The sequence below is a fragment of the Erpetoichthys calabaricus genome, chromosome 6 (assembly GCF_900747795.2).
Source record: "Erpetoichthys calabaricus chromosome 6, fErpCal1.3, whole genome shotgun sequence".
Taxonomy (NCBI): Eukaryota; Metazoa; Chordata; class Cladistia; order Polypteriformes; family Polypteridae; genus Erpetoichthys; species Erpetoichthys calabaricus.
Window position 1 is genome coordinate 36,420,455 of NC_041399.2, and position 25,307 is coordinate 36,445,761.

At 36.2% G+C, this 25,307-nt stretch overlaps 1 protein-coding gene across 3 annotated transcripts in view; it reads left to right on the forward strand.

Moving 5' to 3' along the window:
* Positions 1–25,307, forward strand: part of spidr (scaffold protein involved in DNA repair) — a 389,881-nt gene that overhangs the window by 129,225 nt on the left and 235,349 nt on the right. For all 3 annotated transcript variants that reach the window (XM_028803494.2, XM_051929096.1, XM_028803495.2), the window contains exon 7: positions 21,666–21,766. In XM_028803494.2, coding sequence (XP_028659327.1) covers positions 21,666–21,766 — 101 coding nt within the window. The remainder of the gene's footprint in view (positions 1–21,665; positions 21,767–25,307) is intronic.

The window sequence follows — 25,307 nt, forward strand, 5'->3', positions numbered from 1 at the left end:
TACTCACACACACCTCAAGGGCAAGGCCCTTGGTAGTTAAGGAAATAAACTTTGGCACCTTTTCAGCTAGAGCTTGTATATATTCATTATTTTTACATTAGCAGTGCCTCCATTAGTGTTATATGTGTAATTAATAGCTTCTTCCTTCATATTTTTTAAACAACGTAAGATAGTATTTGAAGGTAAGCCTGAGAATGCAGTATCAAAAATTAGACTAATGCACTAACTTGGAAAAAAAATAAACCATCGGCTTCACTGAAAGTTCAACAGCAGTGCTTTGTAAATATGTACATATAAATATAGCCATTAGCAAAAGCAGTATAGAAACCATCACAGGATTGCTGAACCAGAAAAACTCAAAGCCTAGTTTAGTTATTAAATGTCCTTATAAGTATATGAAGTAAATGAAGTAGAAGTGTTCAAGGAGTTTAGTTAGTTATAAGAAGCTTCATTGTCAGAGGGGAAATATGTATACATATTCTAACATCCCTGGTGGGGGGCTTTGTAGTTAGTGGTTTAAATGGGTTTCGTGGGGCCCATGCTGTCTGCCCTGTCCTTCCTCCCTTACAAAGTTGCCACTGGGCAACAATGAGCTGACAGATGGAGACAAAATACATGCTAAGCAACTGGATGGTGCAACAGTGCTTTTATTAACAATACAAAAATCAAAATAGGTTGTGTCCAAAAGTGCAGTCCTCAAAGTTCATAAATAATCCATCCAAAAACAGTGAAAAATCCAAATGTTTAAAACCTGACTAAAAACATGAATAAAACGAGCCGAGTCCAACTCCTTCCAAGTCCTCTTGCTCTCCCATTGCTCATTCAGCTGGGGAGACCTAAGCAGTTGCAGTCCTCTCAATCCCAAACCCCGTCTTTGCTGCCTCTGTTGTCGTTTGCCAGACCACTCGGGGTCGGTTGTCCTGTCGTCATCCTTCATGCCCTTGCCCCATGGATACCTGGAGAGGACTCTACCTTGATCGTACCCACTTCTCAGCACCATCAGTGGATACAACTTGTCCCTAGAGTGCCGATCCCTTGCTTCATTGTGTGACCCCGGACCGCGCTGCCTCCTGTCATTCTCTAGCCAGCTGGCTCGTCCTCATTCTCTGTCCCAATGCTGCACTCTTGTTCTGCAAGCCTTTCTCTCTCTTTTGTTTTTTTTTCTCCTATCTCCTGTGCTGGCCCGTACTTATTCGCCGCTGTGTGCACAGCGTCTCAATCACGGACTGTAGGAAGCCGATGAAGCAATTAAGAATGATAGCACCTTTACGTGCAGATGTGTCTCGCCCCAATTACTTGATCTACTCCCTGCAGTTGCACAAGTGCACCCATGGAGACTGACACGGCCAAACGGATTATTTATTAAAAATTGGCCATTCGTTCAGAACCGCGGACCTGCTATTCCACACTCTTTTGTAAGTCCTCTTGGGTGCCTTGGTTGGTGAGTAAAGTGACCATAACTTCAGTCTTGCTAACCCTTGGCATCCTTGATAAACAAATCTGTGCACCATTTATCATATAAAAATTATGTTCACCCAATGACTTCTTCTTTTGTGATGTAGTGTCCACATTAGCTCTTGATTGTTTCTGCATCAACTTGTCCTGGGCTCAGCATTTACTCTTAGGTACAGACATCCTATTAATTAGGATGTGGCAATCAACAAAGTCTTGCACACCCCTCTCCTTCAAAAACAATCCTAGTGCTGGACCTTAGAAACGGAAGACCGTTAAAAGAGCTGGGTGTGGTTAATGGAATTAGTCTAATCTTGCTAAAGGACAGAGAAGTGCATAAGTGGGAGAGACTACATGGAAGCAATGGTTTTTTCTAGCTAATGAAAGAGAATTAACTGATCATTGATGCTCAGCAAGCATATTTTATGCTAGTAAGAATGGATTGCCACGTGAAACTTCAAAGACTGCATCTGCAGTACAGCTGATTACTACAAGGTGTGTGACTAAACCTAGATATAGACCCTGGAGTGCACGTTCTACTTCCACATACAGCTGTTTGTTGGTGAAATCTCCCCATTGGAACTGAAGACCTTAGAGCAAAGCACTGGCTCATTATTTGGTGATCACAGGAATTGGAAAAAGACAGATTATCATGGCTGCTTTGTAATTTTGTTTTGAGACTAGTACTACTTGTAACCCCTGGGTAAATCTTTACTTTTTCCTAAGTTTCTTATTACAAATTTAATAGAAATGAGAGCAACAACATGTTCCATTAATTTGTGTCAGGCTCTGCCTAGTGTTTTAGATCATATGTGATGTGTGAACGGTGAACACGCTGTGAGAGAGCCAGCAAGAACAGTTGAGCTACCAACCAGGCTACCCCGTTTAATTGTTGGTGTTTGCCAAAGAAAAAAATGAATAAAAAGCACATTTAGCGCTTCCCCGATTCCCAAATAGTATTAAATTCATGGGCAAATCAGCTAGCTTCAAGAAAATACACGACATGGTATATTAAAGGAGGCGCCGTCTCTTTTGCTGTTAGGGCTGCTCATTTTTATAGTGTCTAGACCTGAAGGGAGCCATCCCAGGGTAGAAGGCGGGGGTTAGGAATGGTTCTGGGCCTGAGTGTCAAAACCGTGGAAGGTAAAGAAGACAGTGTTAATGCCATCTCTGGTTGTGGTATCTATCTATCGATCTATCGATTGATCGTGCATCCGGAAAGTATTCACAGCGCATCACTTTTTCCACATTTTGTTATGTTACAGCCTTATTCCAAAATGGATTAAATTCATTTTTTTTCCTCAGAATTCTACACACAACACCCCATAATGACAATGTGACAAAAGTTTACTTGAGATTTTTGCAAATTTATTAAAAATAAAAAAATTGAGAAAGCACATGTACATAAGTATTCACAGCCTTTGACATGAAGCTCAAAATTGAGCTCAGGTGCATCCTGTTTCCCCTGATCATCCTTGAGATGTTTCTGCAGCTTAATTGGAGTCCACCTGTGGTAAATTCAGTTGATTGGACCTGATTTGGAAAGGCACACACCTGTCTATATAAGGTCCCACAGTTGACAGTTCATGTCAGAGCAAAAACCAAGCATGAAGTCAAAGGAATTGTCTATAGACCTCCGAGACAGGATTGTCTCGAGGCACAAATCTGGGGAAGGTTACAGAAAAATTTGTGCTGCTTTGAAGGTCCCAATGAGCACAGTGGCCTCCATCATCTGTAAGTGGAAAAAGTTCGAAACCACCAGGACTCTTCCTAGAGCTGGCCGGCCATCTAAACTGAGCGATCGGGGGAGAAGGGCCTTAGTCAGGGAGGTGACCAAGAACCTGATGGTCACTCTGTCAGAGCTCCAGAGGTCCTCTGTGGAGAGAGGAGAACCTTCCAGAAGGACAACCATCTCTGCAGCAATCCACCAATCAGGCCTGTATGGTAGAGTGGTCAGACGGAAGCCACTCTTTAGTAAAAGGCACATGGCAGCCCGCCTGGAGTTTGCCAAAAGGCACCTGAAGGACTCTCAGACCATGAGAAAGAAAATTCTCTGGTCTGATGAGACAAAGATTGAACTCTTTGGTGTGAATGCCAGGCGTCACGTTTGGAGGAAACCAGGCACCGCTCATCGCCAGGCCAATACCATCCCTACAGTGAAGCATGGTGGTGGCAGCATCATGCTGTGGGGATGTTTTTCAGCGGCAGGGACTGGGAGACTAGTCAGAATAAAGAGAAAGATGACTGCAGCAATGTACAGAGACATCCTGGGTGAAAACCTGCTCCAGAGCGCTCTTGACCTCAGACTGGGGCAACGATTCATCTTTCAGCAGGACAATGACCCTAAGCACACAGCCAAGATATCAAAGGAGTGGCTTCAGGACAACTCTGTGAATGTCCTTGAGTGGCCCAGCCAGAGCCCAGACTTGAATCCGATTGAACATCTCTGGAGAGATTTTAAAATGGCTGTGCACTGACGCTTCCCATCCAACCTGATGGAGCTTGAGAGGTGCTGCAAAGAGGAATGGGCGAAACTGGCCAAGGATAGGTGTGCCAAGCTTGTGGCATCATATTCAACAAGACTTGAGGCCTTAATCGCTGCCAAAGGTGCATCGACAAAGTATTGAGCAAAGGCTGTGAATACTTACAGTATGTACATGTGATTTCTCAGTTTTTTTATTTTTAATAAATTTGCAAAAACCTCAAGTAAACTTTTTTCACATTGTCATTATGGGGTGTTATGTGTAGAATTCTGAGGAAAAAAATGAATTTAATCCATTTTGGAAGAAGGCTGTAACATAACAAAATGTGGAAAAAGTGATGCGCTGTGAATACTTTCCGGATGCACTCTATCTATCTATCTATCTATCTATCTATCTATCTATCTATCTATCTATCTATCTATCTATCTATCTATCTGTCTGTCTGTCTGTCTGTCTGTCTGTCTGTCTGTCTGTCTTTATTTTTTTTTTTTATTAAAGTGAGCGTATCCATTGAAGGTCAAGTCTATTGCTTGCTCAAAATCATAATTGGAGAAACTGAATGAGATTATGTGATGTTTTGCCTGAATTGATTTACACTGGTTATAATTTGAAATTCTTGTGTTTAGAACAGTAACTTGCAAACAGGTAACTGAGTCCTGTCCCAAACTTTAGTTACTGCTATGTCCAAATGTACAGAATATAAACTGTGAATACAGTGATCCCTCGCTATATCGCGCTTCGCCTTTCGCGGCTTCACTCCATCGCGGATTTTATATGTAAGCATATTTAAATATATATCGCGGATTTTTTGCTGGTTCGCGGATTTCTGCGGACAATGGGTCTTTTAATTTCTGGTACATGCTTCCTCAGTTGGTTTGCCCAGTTGATTTCATACAAGGGACGCTATTGGCAGATGGCTCAGAAGCTAGATTGCTTACTTTTCTCTCTCTCTTGCGCTGACTATCTGTGATCCTGACGTATGGGGATTGAGCAGGGGGGCTGTTCGCACACCTAGACGATACGGACGCTCGTCTAAAAATGCTGAAAGATTATCTTCACATTGCTATCTTTTGTGCAGCTGCTTCCTGAAACGACATGCTGCACAGTGCTTCGCATACTTAAAAGCTCGAAGGGCATGTATTGATTTTTGACTGAAAAACAAACTCTGTCTCTCTCTCTCTCTCTCTCTCTCCCCCTGCTCCTGACGGAGGGGGTGTGAGCTGCCGCCTTCAACAGCTTTGTGCCGCGGTGCTTCGCATACTTAAAAGCCAAACAGCACCATTGATTTGTTTGCTAGAGATTGTTTTCTCTATCTATGTGACATTCTGTGCTCCTGACACGCACTCCTTTGAAGAGGAAGATATGTTTGCATTCTTTTAATTGTGAGACAGAACTGTCATCTCTGTCTTGTCATGGAGCACAGTTTAAACTTTTGAAAAAGAGACAAATGTTTGTTTGCAGTGTTTGAATAACGTTCCTGTCTCTCTACAACCTCCTGTGTTTCTGCGCAAATCTGTGACCCAAGCATGACAATATAAAAATAACCATATAAACATATGGTTTCTACTTCGCGGATTTTCTTATTTCGCGGGTGGCTCTGGAACGCAACCCCCGCGATGGAGGAGGGATTACTGTACTCGCTAGTCCAGTCAGTGTTTCTAGCAAACAAGTTTAGCAGAGGCCTTCTGCTGCTGCAGCAAATTTGTACAAATAATGAAAATCCACAACCATTTCCTACATTGCATTTAATGCTTTTCAAAATATAATACATATATTTTCAATATATATATATATATATATATATATATATATATATATATTAGTGTGTCAGTGTGCTACAGTACAAAAAGAAAGGTTGTTGGTGCACCTCAAAGTAGGAATGAGTTTAGGTGCTGTATATTTCATTGCTTGTCTGTAAGGGCATTAGGATAAATATTCTATAAAGGAAGAAAAGCCATAAGTTGCCGCTATAAATGAATCCTATAATTGACATCTTTATTTTTGCAAACTTGATGGAATTGACTTTAGTGCATGCTGCCAGTTCACTTCAGGCAACAAACTAAAATGACAAAGGAGCAAAAATGAATTTACATTTTATTTCAATTTATTCCAGTCAGTTCACAGATAAATGGTATGTCCTAATGCAGTACCTACATAATTGATACAATATAAAGGTCCCTAAAAAGTTAATAGGTTAAGTCTTTGACACACTCTTACAATATCTCTAAAGAGAAACTTCTTATTTGTAAAGTACAGTACAGTATTAAAAATAAAAAATATTCAATTATAATTACATCATCATTCCTTTGATAACTTGATCAGAACATGATAGGTACAAAATATAGACACACCTAGAACACTCAGATATATTTATGCCTTTCTGTGCTAAAAAGGGCCATATTTAAAAGTATTTTTAAATGTAAAATTTGTTTTGTGTTTCTTATTTGTTAATGTATTTATTTAATTGTTGTTTATTATTAATATTGTTAAACTTTAAATTGAGTTTTGGCCATTATCTGCTATGTTGATCTGACAGACCACACATTTTACAGATTTACGTCCTGTTCCAAACATCAAAATGAAGGGCAGATATTTCTCTTTTAGAATGTTTATCCCTGGAGAGGAAATTTTGTGTTGTAAATCAGTTATAGTGTGATAAGTTAAAAATTCACATTTTTATAAAAAAAAAAGAAAAAAAATATGCTTTCAGTATTATTCTTATTGGCATAAATGTTTAAATAAGGTTCCTTCCAAACACCATAAAAGTGATAAATATTAGCAGTAACCAAAAAATGATAATGAAATCTCAACAGCTAACAGCTCTAGTTTTAATGTAGTAGTAGTAGTAGTAAAAAAGGGATTATTTTTTCAGCTTTTACTGTTTTCAAATAAATGACTACATTATGAACATGCTTTACTGAAGGCACATGTACTATACAATGCCTGGCCAAAAAAAAGGTCACACACTCTAATATTTCGTTGGACCGCCTTTAGATTTGATTACGGCACGCATTCGCTGTGGCATTGTTTCGATAAGCTTCTGCAATGTCACAAGATTTAGTTCCATCCAGTGTTGCATTAATTTTTCACCAAGATCTTGCATGATGGGTGCATCACTTCATCTGCTTCTCTTCTTACCCTGATGTGCCCATCACTCTGGAACAGAGTAAATCTGGGCTCATCAGACCACATGACCTTCTTCCATTGCTCCAGAGTCCAATCTTTATGCTCCCTAGCAAATTGAAGCCTTTTTTTCCGGTTTGCCTCACTGATTAGTGGTTTTTTTACGGCTACACAGCTGTTCAGTCCCAATCCCTTGAGTTCCCTTCGCATTGTGCGTGTGGAAATGCTCTTACTTTCACTATTAAACATAGACCTGAGTTCTACTGTTGTTTTTCTTTGATTTGATTTCACCAAATGTTTAACTGATCGCCGGATTTCAGGATTTTTTTACGGCCACATTTCTTCCTCGAAGACGATGGGTCCCCACTATCCTTTCAGTTTTTAATAATGCGTTGGACAGTTCTTAACCCAATTTTAATAGTTTCTGCAATCTCCTTAGATGTTTTCTCTGCTTGATGCATGCCAATGATTTGACCCTTCTCAAACAGACTAACATCTTTTCCATGACCACGAGATGTGTCTTTCGACATGGTTGTTTAAGAAATGAGAAGCAACTCATTGCACCAGCTGGGATTAAATAACTTGTTGCCAGCTGAAAGATAATCGGCCATGCAGTAATTATCCAATAGGAGGCTCGTACCTATTTGCTTAGTTAAATCCAGGTGGTGACTTTTTTTTTGGCCAGGCAGTGTATATCCAAATGGAGGCCAGGAATTGCTCCTTCACAATATATATCTGGTGGAGAGACTATTTTGTGAGAATAAATTCCAGCGCAATAATGTTTCAAATTCCAACTACATTTTTACCAAAACATTCACTTTAATACACTTTCAAACATCATAAAGACAACACAGAATGCAGTCCCAGATGGCTAGGAAGAACTTAAAAAAAAAAAACCATGGTGAATTGCAATCAATTTGTATTGCTTTACGGTTCTAAATTAGTAGGGAAAAAGAAGAGAACTCTTTCACAGCATTTACACCTTTATTGTTTTCAAAAAAATCAACATATAACTATACCTTACTGAAATGTACATGTTCTCTATACTGTACAGTATATAAGTGAAGGCCACACCTTGTTCTTCCAGAAAATATATATAATGTTGTGAAAGAATTATTCTGTGTCCACCAAGTACAGTGCAAATATTTCAAAATTCAAACCTGTCTTTACAAAAAAAAAATTCTGCTCTAAAATAATAACCCTATCATCATGATAATTTATAATTTACTTTGTAGTGGTATGAGTTCAAGAATGCTTAAAATGATACTGTCCTGGGAAGCAAAACCAATACAAACCAGACTTCATGAAGAGTAAAAACAAAACTTAATTATAAACAATTGTGCACTGTTTCACCCTCTCAATTCCAAAACAATTCTAAAGAATATAAATATTTATAGTTCAAAATTGTATTAGCCAAATGATGATTTTTGCTCCTGTGAAAAAACGACTAACACACACAATTGCAATTTGCATACTTGCTTTCCCTCAGTATATCTTTGTCATCTATATGACACACACATCATTACACAAGTAATTTATTTATTTAGCACATTATTTTGAGTTTGGTTTAATTTGAAACATATACATGATGAAAACTGAGACTGAATAAAGCACCACAATATGAAAAGAACATTCACCCTCAATTGTCTTTACTCTGGAAATAAGCAGAATAACCAAAGAAGTGTAAAATTATTTACACTTTATGAAAAAGTATGTTTGACTCACTGCGGTGGGTTGGCACCCTGCCCGGGATTGGTTCCTGCCTTGTGCCCTGTGTTGGCTGGGATTGGCTCCAGCAGACCCCCGTGACCCTGTGTTCGGATTCAGCGGGTTGGAAAATGGATGGATGGATGTTTGACTCAAAAAAAAAAAAAAATCACCATAAGAATTTTTTTTACATACACCATTCTGCTCAAAACATTGCCAAAGGAGCACATTCTCTTTCTCTTTCAGTATCTTGTGATCAGTAGGCGGTACAAAGCTAAACAATACCTTGTTTAAATTAGCAGAGTGTAGAGAATTTATAAATTTGATTAGAGGAAAGTGTCAGTCATTTTGATTTGCAGAAAGACGATTCAATAGGTGACAAGCAAAGGCAGACCTTGAAACATTCACATTCAAATTGCCTTATCTTGTGACCAATATAACATAGGTAGTCAAGTTTCATGGTATTTGAAACATTTTTATTTACTGGATAAATGTCTGTCTGTCAAAATGACCTTTGTCAGAATTATATGTTTGCAAATGAAGGGTGGGAGTGGGGTAAGCAGTGAATGTCCCTTTTTAAAATGAAGCATTTTGTCTCAATAATCTCCCAGGAAAATACACTATATAAACACTACAAATATTACGAGTATTGGGAAATAATCACAAATGTATGATCAGCTCTTAAACTCCTGGACTACTTAAGCAAGCTGTTATTTTCTAGCTTCTGTGTTTTCGGATCAATGTAGACTTTACAAAACTAATTCTGGTCAGTTTTTATTAGAATGCAGCAAGATATTCCTATATGTTACAGAAGGATAATTTAGTGTTTTTTAAACTTGGTTTTCAAAGTTTTCATCACCACCATGATCTTCTTTCTGTTTTTCAAGGTGACCTGGTCATTTCATTACTTACTAATGAGCACCTTAGTGAGTCTGATACTAGAGTAGTTGCAGCCTTTCATCATTCAGAGTTGCATGCCTGAGTGTTTGTTCTGCGCATTGTTAATTGTCATTATTAGGATACAGTTAAGGAGGTGAACTACACAGAAAAATGCAAATTAATAGGGAAACACCAAAGAGAATTAAGCATTTAAAGCTATAGCAAAAATATGAATATTTGTAAATATCTTAGAAATGTAAAAATCATTCTGCTGTGCTTTTCTGATTTCAAAAAAGTTGAAGAGGAAAACAAAAATCAGTTACTTAAATGATGAGATTAAGAGAGCTCTATTGATTATGAAGCTGGTTGGGAAAACAACCTGTAGCATTAGGAGGTCCCCAGGACTGAGTATGAGAACCAGTGCTAGGCGACCAGTCACTGAAACTGTTATTAGGTACTGTACGTGGAATGCTTAAGGGTGGGGCTGGATCATAATAAATATGTTAAATATTTTCAGGGCAGAATTGTACATTTTCCCATAACTTACACCCAGAATGAATAGTCGTCCAGTTTGTCAGACTGGTACCTAGTTGTAATTTCAGAAAAAAAAATTCTGGGTTTAGTTTATTTGCATGTCTTAAAGTATACACACTGTTTTGTTGCTTTTAATGAACATCTCTTTTCTATGCAAATTTCTGTTTGCAGCTAGATGTATGGCATGGTATGATCTTATGTATGTACAGCAGTGGGTGCCAGAGGGGTGTGATTGGATCAATTTAACCCCTCTCAAATACACACAAAAAGAAGTGTATTCCATTTATTTTTCTTTTTTGCATCAGCCCTAGTGGTTGTTCATCGAGATGAAGAAGCAGGGTACACAACAGAGTTAAAACCATTTAATTGTCCATAGATTGGAACAAATTTCCTAACAGTAACTGTTGCAAAACATGAAATGAAAATCGACTGAACATCATACTGGACATTATAGAACATATTATTGCATATCACCTTTCATACCACAGGTGAATTTGTATTGTTGTAATTTAAAATCAGACTTTAATTTGAAATTATACTTGATTTTTAAATTTCTTTCTAGAAAATTGGTCCTACAGTATTATCAATGCTAATTTAATCAAACCTAATTAATCAAGTTAATTCAGGGTTTTGGGGTATATAATAGAAATTTAAACTGCAAGACAAGTGTGCTTGTCCTTCACAGAACACGCACACATATCCATACCCACACCGAGCCAGTCTAGACTTGCCAATTGACCTAGCCCTAGCATGTCTGTCTTTGGAATCTTGGTGGAAAACTGGAGTACCCAGGGACAATTTTCATCGAAAGTGCTAACCCCATGCAGGCCTGGCCTGCCATCTGGTTATATTTTATACAGTGATTTGAAACTGTTTCATTAGGGAATATGTACCAACCACTTTGGCCTTGTCTAAATAAAATGCTCATTTCGCACATGCAAGGGCAACTTCTGAAAGATTTGAAAAATAATACAAGTATAATTTTTGTAACAATGTGGTACATAAGAAAGTCATCTTTGTGTTCAATTTAAATTGTGAGGATCTAAGGTTCCGATTTGGAATATAGAGTGTCAGACATTCCGGTATATAAGATGGGGCGAGATTATTTAAGGCTTTATAAACCATAAGCAGAATTTTAAAGTCAATTCTGAATGACACAGGTAACCAGTGTAATGACATGAAAACTGAAGAAATGTGCTCGGATTTTCTTTTCCTAGTTAGGATTCTAGCAGCTGCATTCTGCACTAGTTGCAAGCTATTTATGTCTTTTTTGGATAGTCCTGAGAGGAGTGCGTTACAGTATTCTAGTCGACTGAAAGCAAAAGCATGAACTAATTTCTCAGCATCTTTCAATGATATAAGAGGTCTAACTTTTGCTATGCTTCTTAAGTGAAAAAATGCTGTCCTAGTGGTCTGATGAATATGCGATTTAAAATTCAGGTTACAGTCAACAGTTACCCCTAAGTTTTTTACCTCTGTCTTGACTTTTAATCCTAAGGCATCAAATTTATTTCTGATAACCTCATTGTATCCATTATTGCCAATCACTAAAATTTCATTTTTCTCTTTATTTAGCTTGAGAAAATTACTATTCATCCATTCAGAAATACAAGTAAGACATTGTGTTAGTGAATCAAGAGAATCTGGGTCATCAGGTGTTATTGATAAATACAGCTGTGTGTCATCAGCATAGGTAGCTCACGTTGTGCCCTGAGATAATCTGTCCTAATGGAAGCATGTAGATTGAGAAGAGCAGCGGACCCAGGATAGAGCCTTGTGGAACACCATATAGGGTATCATGTGTCTTTGAGTTGTAATTACCACAACTACCAAAGAATTTTCTCCCTGCCAGGTAGGATTCAAACCAAACAGCTTGAGAGTCATTTGTTTAGATCCCAGTCCAGCCACTGACTCTATGGATTTCCTCCCACATCATTGAGAAGTACATGTTAGGACTCTAAACTAATAAGGATACTAATAAGGAACTAATAAACTAATTAGGATCCTAAACTAATAATAATAATAATACATTTTATTTATATAGCGCCTTTCCCATGCTCAAAAACTAACATATGATACGTAAGTGAGTGTGTGCCTATCAGAATTCTACCCCATCTATAGTTACAGCTTGCATTGTGGGTATTACCTCTGCCTCATGCATACCCGTACTGGAAGAAATCGATGTATAACAAGAAAACCGAATACGGTATATCCCCCCTTCAAATAGGACCCTTGAAGGATAAGTTTGGTATTTTCAAGTCAAAGAAATTTCTTCACAAATATGGTATATATGAATTTGCCATGTGAAATTGAGTTCCCAAGTCCAGCATTTTCAATAAATTTTGAAAAGTATCTTGCCTGAACAATGCTTTACATGGAGACAATGGGGGCATGAAGCACCACTAAATAAAAGACTAAAACTTGCCAAATTTGTCATCTTTGAGTTTTAAGAAAAGAAAACATGCCTTCTGTGTTTTCAAAGCATGTTTGTATCAACAAAAGGGGTATAGAAACTATCATTTTATCATACAGTATATTCCTGGTACTATTTTTCTAGGTGTAAGGACAAGTTTTCTTTTCTCTTGTGTGAGTTGTCACATAAATATGGAAGTAAATCAAAACAACAGTAACAACATGGCACAAACAGTTTACTGTGATTTGGTTTTTTCAGAGGAAACTACTCCCCTTGAGGTGAAAGGTTTTTGCAGAAGACTAAGTGCTGAGGTGGTGTGTAGAACTGTTTTTTTTTAAATTGAGTCTATTTTTTTTCTTCAAAAATAACTTGTATGTGCTATTTAAAATGTGCGTTTAATCCCATGATGTGGATCTTTTCTTGACAACTATGTTGATTCGAAAAATATACATATTCAGTAAGTTTTTATTTTCTAGCAATATCTGTACCCTGTGTATTCCAGTGTTAAATGTTAGTGCAGGCAAGATATTTTTTTTAATTTATTGAAAATGCTGGACTGTGGAACACACCTCGCATGGCAAATGGATATATACTAAGTTTGTGAAGAAATAACTTTGATGAAAAATACCAAATTTATCCTTTTAATATATGAAGAAATTAAAACTGTCCAGAAATGTGCCCCTCAAAAATTAGCCAAAACCTAAGTCATCCAGTAGACGTGTCATTATAGTTCAGTGAAATTTTTGAAAATTTTTTATATTTATCTTTTAAAGTGGCTTTCCTGCATTTGAGTAAATGTTCTTATATTAAACTGTTGACTTTAACTTTACTGTGTTTTGTGTCTTCACTATTGCCAACAGCAACACATGAAAGATAATGGTCCCATTTTAGACTGGATGCCAACTAATTTAAAGGGCATAATCAAACACATACACACACAAAAACATTTCTAGTGGCATCTGAGAATAACCTTATTTGTGCTGTTGTGTTGTGGAAAGAAACTGTACTTGATAGGTGAAAACACTCAAATACATGGAGAATATACAATCAAGATCCTGCATTTACTGTGAAGCGGTGTTTCTTAGATTGGGTCACAGACCCAATGTATTGCATGTGATGCATTGCTACATGATTGTGTAGTAAAGTTAGACGAGTTTACTGAAGTACAAATTTTGTGACGAGTGATATACTGCACTATATTTTATGTAATGTTTATTGTGGTAGTATGTTATTTCCCACGGCACAAATGTGTGAAATAGTCAAACTGAAATGACTGAGCACAAAGGTTCTTATAAGAAAGCTGGAGAGAAAAGGGAAAGATACAAATAAGCTTGTGATGTAAAGGGACTATGGAAATGTCAAAACAAAGAGAACTGGTGAAGCACAAGCATGTGCCAATTTTTGAAGTGTTTGGTGGAGGATCAGTGTTGTCAGGGTATATATAGTTTTGTGGCAGTGTTGTATACTAAATACAGTTTCAGTGATCATTGTGTAACTGTTTGGTGCCACATCAAGTGTTTTCAGTTACAGCATACATTGAATCTAAATCTTTAAAAGAGGTTTTGTATTAAGTTCAATGTGCCTGCACAAGGACAGATCACTTCTCTTAACACCAGTAATTGGCAAGGGTAAGGGGTCTTACCAAGACAGGTTAACTTTTAGAGCTATCTGGCCTTCTCCTCACCTATGTTTTCATGTTTAAAAGTGGATGAATGGTGGTAAAGAAGAAGTAGTTGACCTGTACAAGTCTAGCACATAATGGTGATCCAATTTAAAAAGTAAGGGAGAAGGATCCATAGATTATATAAAGGGTTGGCATTAGTCTGCCAGTAATTGTCCTTTTATTTTTTTTCCATGCTTTGTTTCTTTCCTCTCCTACCCTACCAATTCTGTTTTGGTTTATAGCTAAGAAATGTCCTTACTGTATTTTGGGGCAAAAGGTTAGCAGATTTTACTCTTAGGAAAGGTGAATTATTGCATCCCAAAATATCAGTGGTCTGTAAGTTGCTGGGACAATATGCAGGAAGAATGATGGTAGTGCTCCAGGTTTAAAGTACTGCCTTGTTTGTCCACAAGGGAATGGGTGAGTCAGGATTTCAAAGAACATAGTGCTCCTCGTGGCTAGACAACTGAGCTGTTGGGAAGTAGCTGAGGACAGACCAACTGAGTTGAAGGATGTGGGTTTTAGTGTTCTAGGAACATGCAGCAAGAATACTGGCTGTGTGGCTGGATCCAGGGTACTGCTGGGTTGAAAACATGGTAAGGGGGTGAATCATGTTTTCAAGCAGCACAGTACTCACCCAAGGTAAAACATTTGAATTGTTGGCAAGCAGAGGAGAGCAGGCCTATCTCAGCTGAAGAAGGGGATGTATGCCGCACATATATTTTATTGGACCATTGAGGATTATAAGAACATCAGAAAATATCAAAAGGGTGAGACCGTTCACAGATTTCTTAATCAAGATTTATCCTATCACCCATACAAAACACAGTAGTGCATATATTTTTTAAAATAAAAAAAAACTGCCCACTTTAGTTGTTTAAAGGACATCTGCTGATTTCTTAGTCATCTCTAAGTACATTTTGTGTATTACATCAGCCTGTCATTCTGGTACAACTTTTATTTATTTGATCATCTCCGTAGTTTTCCAGACCCAATTCTTGCATATTTCAATGCACACTGCAAACCAAAATACTTAGCTATTGTTACCTCTAAATTATTCTCTCACAGCAGTCACAGTTATAGTAAGAAATTATAAAGATGCATTGCCATAGATATAAAGTGTTTTTGATGCCCTCTTGCTGAATATATAGAATGGGCAGCATTTTTCTTTTCCTTTTTCTTTTTTTAATGTGAGAAATATTCTTGAATGTAAACAAAAACGTTTTTGTGTGTCTGTTTTTTGTCAGTGTGTGGCTCTACTGTCATTATGGGTCTAAGCCTGACTGTAACATTTAGATGCACTAGGCAGTTGCCTAGGACAACAAATCTCTTGGGTTGCACTTTTTTTTTTTAAAAAACAGTACAGACCCAGACTTCCAAACACCCATGCTTAATGCAGCCATCTAATTCCCACCATCCCTATTATATTGTTTTCATATACTATCGATGGCTGATGACCTGCACGTTTTACATTAATACAACATTGTTATGATTATTATTGCAGCAGCCAGCAACCGGAAGCAGTTATGAACTGAATGAGATCAAGTGTCTGCAATGTTACTACATGTGATTGACAGTTCCACAGCTTTTGTGGCCCTGGATATATAAATGGCAGTACACGTGGGCTGTGGGTGTACGATGTTTCCTGATGATTCACATGTGAGAAAAGGAATAGCAAAGAGGTGGCCATAAGTGGTATGAACCCGAAAAAGATTGGCCGGTGATCATCCTGAGTGCATGTGCAGGTGATGGTCGACTTGTCTTGTTTAGCTGCATATTTGTTCTTTTGGTGGCTTTCCCAATCTGGGAGGTTTATCGTTTGGTGGGTGCAGCATCACTCTGTAATCAGTGCATATTCCCAACCCCTCCCTCTCCTGTGGTCACTAACAACAGTGAAGTTTGCATAGTCACATTATATGAATATTAACATGAATAATTTATTTATATACACATACAACCCTCTTTAGGACAGCAACAGCCTTTCATAACAAGCATCGGGGTGAAAGTACATTTCAAGGTGAACACACACATACACTCACTTTGGCCAATTTAGCATTGCCATTCCATCTGACCTGCATGTCTTTGGATTGGAGATGGAAACCAGAGCACCCAGAGGAAATCCGTGCCTACTAGGGGAGAACATGTAAACTCCACACAGTGAGCTGAGCACCTTCTTTCGTGCATGTGCTAATCAACTTGAAACATGCCAATACTCTTTGGCAGTATGATTAGTTAGTATAGCAACCTTTCCTCAAAACCTCTCTTTTATATAAATATTTTATACTTATAAAAAGTGTACTTTTATAAAGTGGAAACTGTCCTGTTGTAGGCGCTAATAATATGTGTGTGTCCTTAGGATTCATATAATTCACAGCAACCATATCATTGAAGAGAGAGTGAGCTGAAACAGTGAATTTGAAAGAAATATTTTCTAATTTCGTAAGATAAAGTCAGTAGAAAAAAGTATTGAATTGCTGCTATTTGCATTTGTATAATTGTAAAGGACTTTAAACATATTATTTACTTTTTAAAACTGTTTTTCTCTTTGTTTTATGACCCTGAAGCTATAATCAAGCAACTGACCTATTTATTAGTATGTTATAAAATTTGTTGTTTATATATTACTTGTGTTTACACATTTTGTAAATGAATTCTACTCTGTGCTAAAATGTGCAGTCAAATTTACATTCATCTACTAATATCTGGTAAACTGCTAGTTTTCTTTAGCTTCATTTACCAAGAATTGTGAAATTCATCAAAACAAATATATCCCTATTGTCCACATAAAATGGACACATGAATGTGGATATATGTATAAATATAAAATCTATTTAAACTACTAGGTTATATACAGAGTGATAGGGGTGGTGATTGGACTTGCATTACAGCGTCGCTTATGGCAGCCAAAATGCTAGAGTCGACCCTGCTTGGTTCCAAGTATGGTGTCAGCTTTCTTATTTTAGTCCTCAAATTGAAAGGTTTATAAGCCCATACTGTAATGAAGCATAAAAGTTGATAATTACAAAACATTTGGAGAGTTATGTAACCAAATGTGTGTTTAAACATTAATTCATACCTTAAAACAGCTTTCATGTGTAAGGTAATATTAATGTTATAAGCCAGTTAACTATGAAAGGTTGATTTTTGCGGGCACAACAATCGGTACTATTGATGTAATACACTGTACATGTGTTGTCATCAATTGGTAGTTAGTGGTTCTTCCAATAAAATGTTTTGTTTGTGTAAGTCAGAGAAGCGAGATTGCGTTGGTTTGGACATGTGCAGAGGAGAAATGCTGGGTATATTGGGAGAAGGATGTTAAGGATAGAGCCGCCAGGGAAGAGGATAAGAGGAAGGCCTAAGAGAAGGTTTATGGATGTGGTGAGAGATTACGTGCAGGTGATGGGTGTAACAGAGCAAGATGTAGAGGACAGAAAGATATGGAAGAAGATGATCTGCTGTGGTAACCTCTAACGGGAGCAGCCGAAAGAAGATGATGTTTGTGTAAGAGGATGCAGCCAATTTTAGTAACAATTTTTGCACAAAGTTGTTAAAAATGTGTGCTTGCAGCTGCTGCAAAACAATTAAAAATAATAGTACAAATGTTACTACATTGAAGATTAAATAACAGACTTTCACTTGTAATCTACAGTTCTATAATTTAATTACTTTTACAGTTTAATTAAAAAAAAAACTAGTCAGTTATCACCTTGTCTTATGTTCCTGACACATTTTTTGCAGTTCTTTTGTTATTGACATTCAATTGGATGGTTTCTGGTATTTCATAAAGAACTTCATGCTGGCTTTATGACTTTTTGCCAATTATGCCTTAGAGCTATCGTGATTTGTCCTTGGACTGTTCCTACTGTCTTGTGCTTTCCACTTTCAAATGTTATTACACAATGCACACCTAACAATGTCTTTTAAAGCCGGAGTCACTACAACCTAAAAGTGTGCCTATCACAGTCCCACAAGAATTTAATTGCATGCGTTTTAAACAGCCACGTTACATGACTGAAGTACTGCATAGCATGTTTAATTAAAAAAAATAGTAATTAAAATGCATAAAATTCACAATTTCTACCTCAATAGTTTGTTAGTTTTTCCAATTATATTGCTTAGGATGTAAAGCAGTTCTTCAACCCACACCTTTGAGACACCTAAAATTATATTGTATTTAACCATGCAGAACTCTGTTTTGTAAGTTATGAAAGACAAAATGAGTATATCTGGTTATGAATTTCTCATTTTAGCTGCTTTTTTTTTCTTCTGTATTTGACAAATAATAGTTACAGACTTCATTAAATGTACTCCTGTTTAAAAGCAGTAACCAACCTAAAAATATCTGGAAAAATGTCAATAGAATATATTACATTGACAAGAATTCTAGTATTTGCTGAATTTTGAAGTTAATTTAAATTCAGAATACTGTCGTTTATATTCTGTACATAAAGTACTACAAACCTTTTATAATGGTTGTTTTCAAAAAGCATTTTTAATGATATCTCAATTTTTATAAATGAGTCGTCATCATCATCATTCATTAACATTTTCTTTACACTTTCCTTGGTGGGGGTAATAGTAGCAATAATTTAGGCTAACATGCACCTCCTATATCCAGCAACTTTTTCTAGCCTTTCATAGTTAATACCCAGACATTTCTAGGACATATCAGAGATGTAATCCCTCCAGCATATTCTGACTTTGTCTTCTCCCAATTATCTGTGCATTGTACACCTCCTGTAAGAGGTGTCGGTTCATGTTAACTTCCTTCTACGGTCAACTTGACCACATCCTCTTAATCTTAAAAAGCAGCAGTTTTGTTCTGAGGTCTTCCCATACTGCTAACTACCCTGTGGAGAAACATCAAGAAACTTGCTTGCTGTTGCATTTCAGAGAGAGAGAATTCATAAATTATTTTTATTACAATATTTATCCAACGAAACATAACATTCTCATTCTTGCTTAATCCAATTCAGTGTCATGGGGGAGTTGGAACCTATCCTGGTATTTATTGCTGTTTACATAATGTATGGCTGAGATAGTGAGTTTTCTGTTTTATTAGTATATGAAATATGGATGGATGGGGTAAATCATACATAGATCATTCAAAACTGAAATAATAATGCAAAGTCAGCATCAATACATGTAGAGAAAAACTAGAAAGTAAAAATTTTAAATTCTATAAGCTGCTTTTACCAGACTAGAGGCACTTTCTATATAGGAATATCATTGTTCAAATTGACATCATTTTAACATTGTGGACTGAAGAGAATGTGTTTATGATGAGAATGCAGACATTTTCATGAGATTGTTGTTTCAGATATAATGAGGCACCCATGAGTTTGAAAGAAATATCACATTATAGGATACATGTTATTGTTGAGGAAAGTGGCTTATTAAACTCTTTGAACTGGACCTTTTATTAAATTAGTAGACCTGCATAATGTAAGGAATGGAAATTGCCCAACTTACTGTATTACCAAACATTAGAAGCTGTGGAGTTTCTTGGACTGCTGCTTACTATTTATAGGGTACATGGTAAAAAAATTGCATTTCAGTTCCTCTTTCAATACTCTGTTTATCAGAAGAATGATAATGCTTTTCACACCAAAAGATGCACAAAGGGTATTAGCTGTTGTTACGAATGGCTTATAAACAGTAAATAGGTTTTGTTCTATCCTACAAACCTATAACTTATTATGATAACTTATTTTCAGTTATTTCCTCCTTCCTTTGCTATTTCTTCTTGTAGTACAAACTACACAATCTTTTCATGACATTGCTGGATCATATGTATTTTTGCACTGTTTCTCTTTGCTTTTCTTTTATCTTTTTCATGCTGATATTACCATATACAAGTGAGTTTGCCCCTCCTTTTAATTACTGTTATCTTTTGCTATTCAGCCACCTGGCAATATTGCACCTCATCATAATCGTTGAAGTCGCCTTTTGCTATATTAATAGCTAACAAAGCTATCCTTCTTTAAAACTGTAAAAACAAAAAGAGGGCAAATAGGAAGGCGTTTAAGTATTGAAAATTCCAAATACTTTGTGTAACCCTTTGACTGGTGTTTTAAGTAGTATTATTGTTCCAGATTCTGTTTTGAGGTGTGAGGTGAAAACAATGTAAGTTTTTCCTAGTAACATTCCCATGGATGCAAATGAAAATTTACTTGGTTTTAAAATATCATATTTATTTCCAATTCTGTTAGATTCTGTTAAGCCTTAAAAGTTCCTGTTTTCACTTTAGATACAGTTCCGTGAACAGTGTGGACAAATAAAATTTTATGATTTTTTTCTTAGCTGTAGTCACTTGAATGCGAATGAAAATTTAGCAGTTTTAATATATTAATTTTAATTCAGTGTTCTAAAATATTTACTTTGATCCAACAGCTTTTTAAAATGACTGTTTTCACATGAGAATTAATTTCATAACATTTTTCACTGTTTATACTATGGATAACCGAATAGCAGTAATTACTTTTGCTCACACAAATCATACAAGGTACAACCAGTAAATTCTTGAGAATTCTAATCTTGTCTTGACAAGAACAGGGTTAAAGTAAAGGTAAACGTTTTCATGTAATTATCAGCAGAGCTGCAGCTGTCATCAGTAATGCATTCTGACAGTGAAGGCGCTGCCTTCCGTGAGGGATTGGTGCCTCTGAGGAGGTATGTGGGAAGAGATCCTCCCACACTTGCGTTCCCACTGTTGTAAACCCTGTCATAAAGACCTTTCCTGCTAGTGTAGGTCCTGTTAGATGAGACAACTCATCATTGCCTGATGTTTATAATGTAAAAACACACCTGAATAACGTTTGCCTCTGTCAAAATGTGTGTTTTTCTTTGCATGACTGGAATTTGGGTATTTGATCTGTTCATTGTGATGTTTCTAAAAGCATTTATAAGCACCGAAGAATGTTCTTCATATTAAATATACAGCTGGTAAAACAGAACAAATTATCATTATTTGTCCTGAAATGCTCCAATTGCTGTAAAAAGATATACAATAATAATTACATAAACTTTTCAGGATGGCATTCATATTCGAAAGACTCTGTATAAAATAAATTTGTTTTTGCCTCAATAAAACACTTTAAATTTCAGAATTATTTTCAAAATTGCACTACTCAGACATTAGGATGCTAGCATATAAAATTATTGAGGCATGCACTTTGGAAGCTCATAACCTCAAAACAAAAACGTGAATGAATATTCCTAGTGTAAATGAAAGTTTAGTTGAATATTTCATTATAGGAACATTACAGTAAGAGCTAATTGATAAAAAGTAAAATAAAGCTTATACCTTTTTAAATGTAAATTGTTCAAGCTTGAATTTCATATTTGATATTTTCTGTTGAACATGTATATACAATATGCTGAATTAATTCAAATTTTATTATTGTAGGGGTGGCCTGGCTGAACAACTAAATCGTCTTCAGTGCAGAGAGAGATCAGCTATATCCTTCTGGAGACATCAGTACTTTTCAAATCGTAAAGATTGCTCAGGTAATATTGCCCCATCTGCATCAAAACTGAAAAATTATGTATGTAATGATATTAGAGCATGTCATGCAGATTTTTTTTTTTTGTTTTACAACTAAAAACAACCACACAATTAGAAAGAAGCAAGTATATTTTTTTATGCAACATCGGTTTTACTATGAGTAAAAGTAAAAAGTGAGTAACATAACAAGTTCCATGTGCAGATGTACAGTATTTTCTTCTGAAACAAATTAAAAGCACAAAAACCCACAACTCTTAAGTTATGTCAAACCCTTCTAGGTCTCTAAAAGTTAAACAATTCATGATGGGACCACTCATGTGTTAGTTATTTCAGTGGGGTGAGTCTTTAAATGACTGAATGACTATAATATAAACCAGTTGCATTGATCTGTTTACCACACATTGCAAGAGCATTTTTTTTCCATATACAATACAAGAGATTGGCAGTTCTCATTATATAATGATTTTAAAATCAATATATGTAATATCATGGAGCAGTGGTAGCACTGCAGCCTCTCAGTAAGGAGACCTGGGTTCACTTCCCGGGTCCTCCCTGCATGGAGTTTGCATGTTCTCCCCGTGTCTACGTGGGTTTCCTCCGGGTGCTCCGGTTTCCTCCCACCATCCAAAGACATGCCGGTTAGGTGCATTGGCGATCCTAAATTGTCCCTAGTGTGTGCTTGGTGTGTGTGTGTGCCCGTGCCCTGCGGTGGGCTGGCGCCCTGCCCGGGGTTTGTTCCTGCCTTGTGCCCTATGTTGGCTGGGATTGGCTCCAGCAGACCCCTGTGCCCCTGTGTTAGTATATAGCGGATTGGATAATGGATGGATGGATGGATCATGAAACTATTCTGAAATATTTTTTAACATACTCATTATATTTCAGATTCTGCTGTGGGTATTAGCTCTATAGTACCTCAAGAATTTCCCTCCTAATTTTATTATTTTTATGATAGTAGGTTAATTGCATAAGTATTGCAATGTTAGAAAGTGAATGTCGTAAACACACCACAATAAGCACATGCACAACTTAAAATAATGTAATAATAAAAAGATGGCTTTGGATTCTCATGATGTACTTGTTTTCTAAAATTATGTTGTTTTTGAAAAATTAAATGTCACTCTAGTGCTGCTAGTAGGATGACGCTATATGTTGTACTGCAGTCCCAGAGGTTTTATGGCAACTATGATAAGCATGTCTATCAGATATTCTGTTCTATCCTTGGTTGCTGGAAACGAATATGTTAGTCTTATTCCATCAGTGATCAAGAAAGATGATGCCTTGAATTGCCTTCAGACAGTTAATTTGGAACACACAATGAGCCCTCCAATAGTATTTGTCCATGTAAAGTAAGGCTGGCATGAGGGCTGCATTGAAGGTTATCAAAAAAAATTTTTCTTTTTCAGCAAGCACCATCGTAAGTTTGCAAATGCCAGTTGACCACTGCTAATCCCTGGTTTGGAAAGATAGAGAACTTTAATAAATTTCTTTTCATTACATTGAATTACTTCCATGCTACATTGTTCCAGTTTCCAAATGTAGTATGCTCTGAGCAAAAAGTCAGGGTCTGGTGTGTGTCCAATCAATCTAATAACATACAAATAAGGTTTATACCAGTGTAGCTGTGTTTTTGTCACCCATAGATTGTGCAGCTGGCTGTAAACCAGGTTTATATTTGCATGAAGTATTGCATTCTTACTTCTCAAAGACATTTGTGAAAGTTAGTCACGTTACAGCTATCAGACAATTTTGTTTCATATGGAACACCATTTAGCTTCAGACTAAAGACTTAGAAAGTGTACTTAAACAGTTTCCATTAACTTATTGTTAAAAATGCAAGTACACTTTCTAAAATACACTAAAGCTTAATAATGAATAACGCATTACATACAGCATATGATTAGTGGTCTGTTCCTTGTTTTCTACTTCAACATAAAAATATTTTAGAAATGTTTATAACAGCTGTATAGAGATACTTAATAGCAAATGTTTCCAAATAGGGTTAAAATATATCAGATCTTTGTTTAGATATTTTGCAAGATTAAAGGTTGATGGAAATTTTAATTATATTTCAAAATTATATAGTAATGGTTTTGTAAATAGATTCTTCTTATACATTGTTATATTAAGTATTTCAAAAGATAAAAAGCATTCATCCAGATAGGCCTGTGCCAAAGGAACGTGCATAATTATTTTTCTAATTGACATGGGTGTGCAACTGAGTAAAGCCATATGTCATGTACATTGATTGGTTGGATTGGGAGACAGTGAATATGAGAAGTCTACAAAGCCTTACTGAAATTTCCACTTTTGTTGTGACTGAACTCAAGAAAAACTCTGTTTTTATCAACTTTTGTATAATATAACAAAATTAAATTCAAAGGTAAACTTACATTATTATGATTTGCCCTAAATAGAATTAGCTATTTCCCAAGAATTTCCCCAAATGTTTCTTAGTTACATAATGCACGATTTCATCATTCCAAAAAGAGCTAACGAAAAAACAAAAGAAAAAAAAAAGTAAAATAAGATAACTTGTTTTAGAAAGGTACTGATTTAGGCTATAATAAGGAGCTACAAAAATATATGGCAGTAACAGGCTACTCCCTGAATGTTATAATCGTTCTGAATATACAGTAATTTACAAGTAAAAGTTGTGCATATATTAGCCAGATAGAAAGCAATTTTATACTAAAGGACGTATCTAAACCCATGTATATTTTGCAAAATAAAAAAAAGTCATGCTCAATTTCTCCAGACCATATGGGAAAGTGTATAGGTAATTCAATGAAAATTGAAATGAGTTTGAACCTTTCTGTAAATAAAAGTATAGAAAACTGTAAATTCTAAGTGTGCTGATTTAGTGCAGACTGTACAAACCGTATCAACAGATTTACTTTGTAATCATTGAGTACTAAACATTTTTAACTCTTATTTTTTTATCGACACCATTTATTTTTCAGTTAAATTATGTAGGTTACCTATTTTTGTATATTAAAGGTGAAAAATGGTCCGACATTTGTGTTTCAGCAAAAGGCAAAATGTTTTTAAGCATGCATATCCACTTTACATGTGATGAAAACAATAATCCCACTACCCCTTTGTATAATGTAAACTGTACTGTAAGAGTACATTATGTAAAAAATAAAAACAAAACATTAAATTAAAGACAGAGTCCCATTTACTGCTGTCTTTTGAAATTCTTATGGACACATTCTTGTAAGTAAAAGCTAACACCAAATATTTTCATTTATGTATATCTTTCCAAACAATTCTGTATCTGATTTTTTTTTTTACTCATGGCTGTGTTCAGCTTAAAGGTTCAGAGAGCTACTGAACATGTCAGCATATATGGGCAGAAGGCAAAACTAATTCTTGGTCCCACAAGTCAAATGTCACATTGCTCAAATATATTATCATCAATTGACATACCAAAACAGCGTGTCTTTGATTAAAGACAGGATGCAGAAGTCCCTAGAGAATCTCCCTGTTAGCATGGCAAAAACATGTAGTCTATGCCCAGTACAGAATTTGAACTGAGATACA